This window comes from Sardina pilchardus, chromosome 24 (assembly GCF_963854185.1).
Source record: "Sardina pilchardus chromosome 24, fSarPil1.1, whole genome shotgun sequence".
Lineage (NCBI taxonomy): Eukaryota > Metazoa > Chordata > Actinopteri > Clupeiformes > Clupeidae > Sardina > Sardina pilchardus.
This window is the reverse complement of record NC_085017.1, coordinates 21567163-21578287: the sequence shown is the minus strand read 5'-3', so window position 1 is coordinate 21578287 and position 11125 is coordinate 21567163. Positions and strand designations below refer to the sequence as shown.

Below are 11125 nucleotides of genomic sequence, written 5' to 3'. Positions count from 1 at the left end.
CATCTCGACAACTGGCAAGAGGCGCCACTCGTAGCCTACATCCCTTGACGCGTTTGGTTCAGTCCAACCACGATGCCGAAATAGAACATTGGAAAATGGACTCAGTTTTAGTTTTCTTTCAAATTCATTATTTACCGTTTCAAAAACCACACTCGAAAGTTAAAAATAGCATCAATTTTCCATTTGCTGAGTAGTCTGAAAAATGGATAACGAAAGTTTTGAACCCATTTTTCATTTTTTCATGTGAATTCTGCAAATAGAACAAAGCACTGCAAAGCGTTACACGGACCGTGATGCCCAGTTTGTCTGGATATATCATCATAAGATTTTTTTTTACAAAATACAGCTTTCTTTGGCTAAATTGTTTTGATTATTTTTTAAGAACATTTCTGAAGTTTTCGTCTAAAACTACAAGACTATATACCTACCAAGAAGGTATGCAATAACCATACAAACACCATCAATAGCCCTGTTATTGTGGAACAAAGCATACTAATATTCTAAATGCCACTTTTTGCCAATATTGTTACCAAAACACTGGCGATATTCTTACATTTCCATGGGGTGAGACCACAGAAACACACTATGCATACCCTTGTAAAACGCTGACTCTGGAGTTTAAAAATGGATGGCAGCTACAGGTAGTCGCTTTGCCTCTGTCATTTGTAGTTAATGTGAACAAGTGGTTAGAATTAACTCCTCCCAGAAGTGTTACAAATAAAAATCCAATCGCTTGGAGACCATCTTGCAGCCCTGAGTAGAAAAGATGCGCTCTTCGACTGGGAAGAAGGAATAGTCTTTGGCCATTCTCTCCACCACATCCTTGTCTGGCCTCATGCCTCTGGCCTTCATCTCTGCAAGTCCACACTCAACCAGATGCTTGTACTCCAGAGGCAGGAAAGGCACATAGAAGCCCACCAGTTTCTCACTAATCAGACTAGACCGCCAGAAACCACCTATAAGGTCAACAGATCCTCCATCAAATCACGAGGAGAAACAGAAAATGCAGAAGACAAAAACAGGACAGTAAGGAACGCAATACATGCCCTGACGTAAGCGTAAATTGCTTATCTACTTACAGTATAGTTGATTTGTTGTACGCTTATAGTACAGTTGTTCAATAATAATTATAATAATAGTCATGAAAGAGGACTGATATCGTACTATGACTGTACTATGACTTCCGAAACACACTGCTACTTTTTCTCCAGCATTGACATGCACAATAATCTTGGGCGTGTTAGTTGGGCCTGGATATGTGTACATGGAAAAAAACATGCCATGGGGAAATTGCCACGTGGACGGGAGCTACTAGTTGAGCTATGTTCTATGACAACATTCGAGGAATACAAAAGTATCACAAAACTGTAACTGATAATGTGAAAATATAAGAAATCCAGTTAGATTAAGCGTGACTCACTCTTTTCGTTGTTGAAGACTGAGAGAGTAAGATCCTTCTCCAAATCCATCAGATTGATCTCCTCTCTGTTCTGACCTTTCTTCCAGAAGTCCAAGGCCACCTTGGAAATCTCCGTCCCCCCTGAATTGCTGTGCACACAGACACAGGATATACTGTAAGTACTTGTTCGTCCATGATGTGCAAGTTGCTCAAAACACACATATTTTAGCCAACCAAATCTTTTGCCTTAAAGATGTATAGTCAGTGATTTTAGCGCAAGTTCCTGAAATCTTCCTAAAGTGCATTCATGCATGCAGCCTTGGAAAACAAAAGCAAATCCTTATGAAGCAATTACCATTTGCCAATCAGTAAAACAATAGGCTATTGAAAAGTCAGAACTGATATGTTCTCAGAAAATATACAATAGCAATATAACTATATAGCAAAACTCTTGTTAATTCATTTTCTCACAACCCTCTTGACATGTGTTTGCGTGGAGTATGGGAGAAACTATTCCAGGCAAAAAGGAATTTCACACACCTGAGGAAAATGAAGATGGCCTGACCATATGAAACCCCATCAATAGTCCCATGGTAGTCCAGGTATGGCTTGATGCTGTCGATCAGGTCTGTTGGCATTTTGTCCATCTCATCAAAAATAAACATGGAGCTTGGACACGCTGAAACGTTCCCCTTCACCCATTGTTTTAGCTGATCCTATTAACAGAACATTCCCATCATTTTGTTTTGGTAACTACATTTGAACATAAATGTCATGTATGTTTGAACAGCTGAATGCCAAGTATTTGGACAGTTGGAAAGATAAAGTTGATTGCCTTACTTTGTAAGTGTCCAGATATGCCTTATGGGGAAAATGTTCTGTGGTTATGAATAGGTGCACAAATTTACTCCGCATGCCATGGTGGTACACTGTAAAAAATGACACAGTGGAAATGCAAGAAAAAATTGAGGCAATTTATTACGACTGAAAATATTAGGGGAAAATATAACCCTTTTATTTTCAAGAAAATAGTCTTAAAAAATCATGGAAATTTACTCAAATTATTCATGTATATCAAAAAAAAAGTTGTGTAAAATATCTCAATGCAATTAAGCATATTCAAAATAAATCAAGGAAATTTCCCTGATTTTTTCTGGTTTATTTCACATGATAAAATCATGCGTAATATAATTGCCTCACTTATTTTGAGCATTTATGCATGTTTAAAGTAAGTCTGTTACCATATTTTTTCAAAGGATGTGGTATGTGGTGTTTATACACAAATAGACAATCAGTATTTCAATTAACAACATTTATTCAGTGTACATTTAACCTGACATACAAAAGATGAACTTCCAAGACGACGACAGCATCGTTCTACTCACTACACTAGCCTATATTGGCCAAAGTACTGAGTTGCCTGCCTTGACTCGCATATGAACTTGAGTGACATCCCATTCTTAATCCATATGACGTTGGTCCACCCTTTGCAGCTACAGTATAAAAGTTTCTATTCTTCTGGGAAGGCTTTCCACAAGGTTTAGGAGTGTGTTCATTAGAATTTTCGACCATTGTTCCAGAAGCGTATTTGTGAGGTCACACACTGATGTTGGATGAGGAGACTGGCTCTCAGTTTCCACTGATTCATCCCAAAGGTGTTCTGTTGGATTGAGGTCTGATGAAGTCTTCTTGAACCGCTGCCTCTCACTGTAGAGCACACAAAAATACCAAAGATCATTCTATGAGTCTGTACATATAAACCAGAATAGATTAGTACAGTACACTATATCATCACAGATACTTACACTGTACTCCTGGATTAAGTCTCCTGGTTTCTCACACAGGTATCGAATCAGCCCTTGCAAAACCATCTCTCTGCTTCTGTCAATGGAGGAAGTCTGAAATTGGTGAAATACAAAAATACAAAAATAAATGGTTGTCCTCCTCGACAAGATACAACTTATAGACTGACTGCCTGTCTATTTCTGTGTGTATACATGTGTGTATGCACAACCCCTCCCTCTTCCCCCCATGTCCATTTAATACTAATACTTGTTGTTGATTTAAAAAATATATATACTGTATATAAATAAATAACACAGGAAACTAAATGGAGACATGATAGAATGCCCATGCACAAACTACTCATGAAATAGTCTGCATATTGGCCTCCAAAATGTTGTATAGAAATACAAAAGTGTTCATACAGAGGCTTAAGCTTCATATGTAACGCTATTTGATGTCAGAGTGACGGCAAGATGAATGGAGTTATTACAGTAAATGGAATAGGTGGCACGGTCGTCTACGCTTGCAGATATGTTAGCTTTATAAACCGTCTCTGTGTTAGCCTACCCCCGCTCTGCATAGGCTTTTCCAGAGACACTTATATGGTTTTCTCAGCCTCACCTTGACGGTTGCAGCAGCGCCGTTCGACACACAGTTGTGTCACTGAGCTAGCTAACCATAACCAACAGCATCAAGAACTGGCAGGTTTAATGTGCGATCCTCATGGTCATGGTGGTCTTATGAGTGAGAAACAGTATCTGTTGCAGTTCTTTACTATGAGTATTATACACATAGTAATCTGCATTATAACACATTCCTTCGATGGCTTGCAAACGCCAGTCCCCTCGTTTCAGAAACCGTTTAGCTTGCTAGCAGCTAGCTGCTACTTCAAAATCTATAAGCAACCAATAACTTCCTTACCTAGGATTTAAACACTCCATTTGTGCCCTGTCAGTAAATATATCTATTACAGATGTATGTGTTCATTAAAATAATCCAGCTACGTGTAAACCATAGATATATATATTGACTAGATGTCGCCTTCAGCTTCTAAGCATACGTCAACACCGGCGCCATGTTGGAGCGGGGATTCTGAAGCTCTAAACTAGTTCACCCGTGTTGTCCAGTGTTACATATTTAGCTACTTTTGGGCATCCCGAGTGATTAAACTCTTATCTATTGACTAGCGACAAATTCGGCGACTTCTCACAATGATGTCAAACTCCGTTTCTCAGTTGAAACGTCAGAAAATCACCGTTATCGTGGCTTTTCCATTTGTGAATTAGTAAACTACATCATTCGCCAAACGCATCGCCACATGATTATAAAAGTAATGATTGGCCTATGTAGTATCAGACCGTGTTAAAGCACAGAAGTAAATGTTCAAACAACTTACCATCTAACAACAGCAACTTCTGGTGAGATTACAACCTGAGTCAACGAGACAAGCAGCAGCCTCAACCAGAGCCCGTATCAAACCTGGTTGAGTTCACTCAGAGTTCGTTTAGCGGCGGTCGTGAGCTAGCATGGTGAGCTAGCGCAGCATGCATGGGAGTGAATGGGGCTAGACGGGTAAGTTTATCTTCGTCATTTAAAAAAGCTTAGTTTTTCTCTGGACTCGACGTAAATACACGTTTGTCAGTTGAAACAAACCAAAACACTACGAAATCGCTTGAGATTTTGACGATTTATGGTGAATTAATGTTCGATAGATCCTTGCCTGTATTGACGCCAATGCATTTAAGTGGAGTAGAACCCCGCTGTACGATGGCGTCTCTATTGACGCATTCCTTCCTATGAACTGCAGCAGTCAAGGCGACATCTATATCTATGCGTGTAAACGAGCCTCTAAATCCCCCCGTCATATAGCTAACATGTTAGCTTATTAGCCAACCATTTATCAAAGGAATAGCTGCTAACCAGTTCCTATCATTTTACAAAATATCACCTAGCAGCTACAGATACACGCACAGATCGAGCAGTGGAAAATATTTCTTTTAGAATTTACCTCGATTAGTAGATTTGACCGATGTTGACAGACCTGCATGAGCCTTCAAATCCAGTCGCGTGTGTGTGGAGAGTGAACGACTTGCGAAGTGGCAGTTAGGATGTTTGAAATATTTAGGAAAAGGGGCTGCACATTTACTTGCGAGAAATTGTGCAACTTGCCGCAATTATTTTAGGGAGCACTTTCTCTGCATTTTTTTCTCGTAAATGTAGTTGATTTATTTGGGAAAATACATAGTCATTATTCTTTTAAGGTGATTACTTAAGGAAATCAAGACATACTTATTTTTTTCTGTGTAATATCAGTGGCACCAGGATTCATTTTTTACAGTGTAGATGCCCTCAGCGATCAAGCGGCTCACAAAAGTCTTTCCAGTGCCTGTTAAGCCGTGCAGAGAGAGGACCAGGGGTGTATCGGAGTTTGGGTTTTCCATGTGTCTAGTCACCGTTCTCAGGATTATGGGGAATGCCAAATGCTGGCCAAAAAGTTTGTTGCTTAAAGCCATCTCCAGATCTGCATGAATAATGTCAACATTCAGACAACAGTCTACTACACTTCCTCCTTTTTTACAGAGCCATAAAGTCAAGATTGTATTAATTTAACTGATAACAGAACAAACCGATAAGTGATGAGGCTGGTGCAGCAACCCCAAACTAAACAACAGATACAGGGCTCTCTCTGATGAAGTTACTAAAACAGGTATTAAAATCATGTTTTGGTGATTTATTGTAAACTCACTCAGTCACTCACTCACTCACTCAACTCTTTTCAATGAAAAACCTTAAAGGAAAAATAATAAGAAAGTGTGTTGACCTCTGAACAATTTTAGTCAAGTTTAGCTTAGAATACCAGATTGCCACTAAATTGTGGAAGGCACTGTAGGCTCTACATTATAGAGAACCCGCGAAGGGGGTAGGCTATGTTTAAGTGGAACCGTGTCTATCTCTCCATTCATTCAGACACATGAATTTAGCAGATGTCTGCATACACTTCCTGAACGGACTGTATCTGAAATGAAATCTGAACACACACAACTTACTATAGACCTACTTATATTAGGCTAGAAGACCGTTTCAAGACATTCAAACAAATTCGTATATGGCTACAGCTTTTGTATGGAATGGAATGTATGGACAAACATTGGCGTAATGCAGGCTACGTCCCGTCTCACCAGGATGAATGAGTGCCATATATCAGACCTCCTCCAACCAGACTGCAATGCTGTGGGCTGCTATGGTAAACTTACATGGCGAATCTGGATGCAGTTCAAGCCTTATTTTTTTTTTTATCTAATTACTAACACATTAACGTCTAAGACAAATTTAAGAAAAACACGCTTACTTGTCTTGTTGTAAGAGATCCATCGTGGTCCGCAGCATTCAGGTGACTTGTAAAACGGAAAATCGATAAGCGAGCTTAACTGGCAAGTTAAGCTTTTAGGAAAGTTGATGAGGTTTACCTTAGCTACCATCAGGCCTATTGCATTTAAAAACAACCACACCGCTGATGTTAATTCCATTATTGACTATTTGACCTATTCGATGGCCTGAACTAGCTTCACGTGAGGCGATAGTTTCACTTTCGTAAGACACGGTTAAAGCCTACCTTACATTGACAGACTTTGCAAAGATTTGGAAAAGATTTTTGAAAGACTACTGTCTCAGACCCTCTCACATCTAAAGACAATTCATTGAGTTTTTAGTCACAGTCTAGTCACAGGCCAGTCTCAGATTAGGATTTTGCAAAGACTGTGGGTCACTATTTACAAGACTGCTGCTAGATTCCTTCAAATTATTTCCATCGTGCAATAGGCTACACGTCATCATTAACAGGAAATCACATGATAGCCTACCCAGCTAACAATTTCTGGTTAGGAGAACGTTTTTAGAACGTTTTTTTCCTGGTTAGGAAAACGTTGCCTGAAAGTTGCGAAAGTTGCCACAAGGTTCCCCAGGAAAGTTTTCTTGACGAAAATACAACGTTTTTTTCTGGTTGTTTATTTTGGTTAGCAGAACGTTCTCCTACCCTTTAGGGAACTTTACTATATTTGGTTGCATTAACGTTCCCCTAACCTCCCAGCAACAAAGTGTAAAGGGGGAAAAAATATGTAGAATTATCGTGACATCGAGGCATGGCTCCGCTGTACACTTGCCGTCTGCGGCGACAGCCTATCTGCAACCTGGGAAAGTGAACGTCTCTGATGATTAAGGCAATGACATTATAGGCTACCACACGCATGTCAATTCACTTACCAATAGCTGCTTGATGAACTGCGACGAATACGGCTTGCTATCATTATTAAGTGTCAGCTAAGTATTTAAATGCGGTTAGGTCTAATTCTTTCTTGTCTACGGTGTCTTTTCCTATAATAAACGATTAGTCAGATCAAAACATAAGCAGAGCAGGCGCTAGCCTAACACACTGTTTCAACATTCAAAACAGGCTGTTTTTATTGCATCGTATGCCATTAAAAGTCCTCGGTTCAGAATTATGATGGATTTTGGTTTATTTTGTTTTAAATTGGGACTGGGAATTGTGGGATAGGCTGAGTGAATAGCACAGTAACATAGGCTGTAACTTGGACTACGTGTTAATATAAAACAATTCTCCCCCGGGAACATTGTGCTGTTTAAGATGCAGTCTCAACGTTTGAGAAAGAATTCATTGGAGTCCTCATCATCATATTTTCATAACAAATAAAGCTTTAAAAACATGAATGCATTTGAGGTGCCACTCTAATCGATTATGGATTAATCCAAAACTATTCGTCAGATTAGTTAGCATGAAATCGTTGTGTGCCTGCCTGGACTATGGCTAGCTAGCTCTTCCACCCGGTTTACCCTGTAGGCCTACAGTGTTTTTTAAAAGCCTGTTGGACTTAATGGAACAAGTGCATGGAGAACGATGTGAAGAATGTGATCGATACCATACAGCCAGCCTACGTGAGTAACTTTATCTCTGTGTTATCCAAATGTCTTAAAGTTAGCGAGGTTGAGTCTGCTAAAACACCAACACCCCAGAACTCACGGACCCGAGTTTCTAGCTTCTTCTCGCGCTGGCCCCTTAGCTGACGTACGGACTGGCTCTGGTCGGCCGAATATCAATCCAACAGAGGGGGGAAGAATAGAATAGGGCTATATGTCGATTTTGCAACAAATTATTCCGACTTTGCAGTGTGGCTGCTGGCCGTGTTCAATTGGAAACTCATAGAAACTCTGGGGCGATTTTCATCAATCAACCCCACGCACATAACCAGAGAATACCGATATGGTTATACAAATAAGATACCTAAAAACAACTAAGTAGCAACGTTGTGTGAAAAGAGAAATGCAACCAGAATATGTTTTTTTCTTTAGTTGTAATAACGTTCGGAAAACTTTGATAACCTGGAGCTAACGTTCTCTCCAGGGTATTAGAAGGTTACTGATAAACTAACCACAGGAGAACCAGCGGCTAACGTTATTTGCTTGCTGGGATTCAACCAGAATATAACGTTTTTTTCTTTAGTTGTAAAAACGTTAGGGGAACGTTATTTGTTTTGACAACCTGGAGATAACGTTCTCTAAACGTTATTAGTAGGTTGCTGAAAAACGAACCATAGGGGAACCAAAAGCTAACGTTAGTGAAAGTTAGCAGAACGTTAATTGTTTGCTGGGTACTCATATCAAAGTATTTTTTTCGCGTTTCTGCAGCATTGTTTGATGTGTGACATCACTAACAGATATAGAGTTGTTCTGTCTCGTAGAATAGCCGACTAATAAATTATAAGAAATGAAATAACAAATAATCATATAGGCTACAGCTGTTGCCTATTTTGCCCCTTCCTGTTTTCGTGTTCGCGAGAGGTTACTATTGGTTTTTAATGTTCACGTCACTATTTGCATGAGCCACGACTGAAAAGACTTCCGATAATATCAAACATGTTTGATATTGTCGTAACGCCAAAACTAGAGAAAGACTGCCTCCGACGGACTTAAAACCGCTAAGATTGGCACCTTACACTAAACGATTTAGATGACGGGAGCGCGCTGCGATTCTAGCACAACTCTCAAGATTTCCACCCGATTTTGGAAATTTAGTCGCCGACTGTTAAAACAGGCCAAAATCGTGCAATGTAAGCCAGCCTTAAGCTTGTTGATCAGCCCATTTCCGCGAAACTAGGCTATGAGTTTGTGTTCATAGCCTACGCCACGTTGACAGTGAGGTTAAAGACGGGTATCCCGTGAATAGGCTTGTCCCTGAAACGACATTTTTTTTCAGTCAGAGAAAGTATTCACTTCTACCAGGCAGACACTAATTTGGCCTCCTATTTTAATATTCGTTGCCTATTCTGATGAGCATTCCTAGGATTGCACATTGATGCTGTCCTTCAGATGTCTGAATTGATAATCCCGTATTATCACAATCTCACCCTGTTTGTATTGAGGTAATGACTGTTTGTAAAATTTCCCCAGAACCCTAGATGGCTCATTGTAAGAGTAGGCTACCTGAATGTGCCAACAGGTGCAGCCGTGAGCTATTCAATTTCACTTTAGATGGCATGATATAATATTATTATGTCATAGATGTCAAGTATTTTGTTAGCCTGGGCGGCACATAATGGAGGCTTGGTAAGGCCTTCCCCAATTTTATGCTGCATCCATTAATGGGTGTGTGCACTATGTAGGCTATAAAAGTTGGTCAGGCAGCCTTCCCAAACGTCAGGACCACCTGCCGCTCTCTTCCTTCTTTTGTTTGACATGTTTTTGTTTGTTTTGAAGGATGTGTTGGCCTCCATATATCAACATTGGTGAAATAATTACATTTCTGGATTTTTTTACCCTTGTCAAAAGGAATGTAGTAGCCTAGTATAACATGCAGTCATAACAATGAAAAATGTCATTTTTTTCTCTTCCTCATCAAATATTGTTTGGAAAGTATGCAATTTGCAAATGTAACTTTGATAGGGGGGAAAACAGAGCTGTCTTGTCATGTGCATTGCATGTCTTCAGACTGTACAAGCAATAAGCATATCTAACATTGTGGTGGGGAAATGTGCATGGATGGTGGTCACCAATAGCACCAACTGTAACAGATTCAACATCAAATGGAAGCGTGATGGAGAAACTTTACCAGGGCCCTTGAAAAGTCAGTTATATTTTATTTTTCCTGAAATTAATTTTTATTTTTCTAAATTAAATGCCAAAATGAATGTAAGATGAAATGTCAAGTTAAAGTATATTTGCTGAATAACTTGGTTGATTGACTGACGATAGGCCTGTAGGTATGCACTTGTTGTTGTTGTCCAATTAATGAAAATTGCTTGTGTTTTGTCTCTTTGCCAGTGTTTTGTCTATGTTCATGTGTTATAAATTCCAGGTCGTTTGCACCCGTCGGCCACTGAGTTGCTCTGATGATAATTACCCTTGTAAGTTGCTTTGGATAAAAGTGTCTGCTAAATGAAACAATGTAGCCTACATATGGTGAGGAATTTGCTTTGGTTCTATGTCTAGCCTACTTTCATTTGAATTTGTGCATGCGGTCACATAGTCTCACATAGTCACGTAGTTGTAAGTTAGAGAAGTTAGAGGAACAGAGGCAATATACGGTCTCTTTCACACATGTGCACACACACACACACACACACACACACACACACAAATAGGAAGGTTGTGGTTCTGTGACTGCTTTCATTTTGTGCCTACTGTCGCATAGTCTGTGTATGTAGTCACGTAGCTCTGAGAGCTAGTTGTATGTCCCTCTGTCAAGGGTTTTCAGCTTTGGGTGTATTTTAAATGTTTCTACCATCAGTAAATGTCATACTGAGGTGAGTTTAGCAGGTGTTACGTTTACATTTTTCAGAGCTATAGGCTATAGTTGCTCAGGAGTAACTCTATGGCTGCATGCTGTCTGTGAAGAGATCAAACTCTCAATAGACTTGCTTAACATTGTGT

The 11125-nt window shown here is 39.6% G+C and overlaps 1 protein-coding gene across 1 annotated transcript; it reads right to left on the bottom strand.

The window, feature by feature from the left end:
• Nucleotides 1–296: 296 nt before the first annotated feature.
• On the bottom strand, nucleotides 297–2319 carry LOC134073181 (torsin-1A-like). Its single transcript, XM_062530173.1, has 4 exons — nucleotides 2308–2319; nucleotides 1940–2115; nucleotides 1421–1548; nucleotides 297–956 (listed from the first exon to the last, which is right to left on the bottom strand). Exons 1-4 carry the CDS (start codon nucleotides 2317–2319, stop codon nucleotides 712–714), a joined length of 561 nt encoding a protein of 186 aa, XP_062386157.1. The 3' UTR covers nucleotides 297–711.
• Between the last annotated feature and the right edge of the window lie 8806 nt (nucleotides 2320–11125).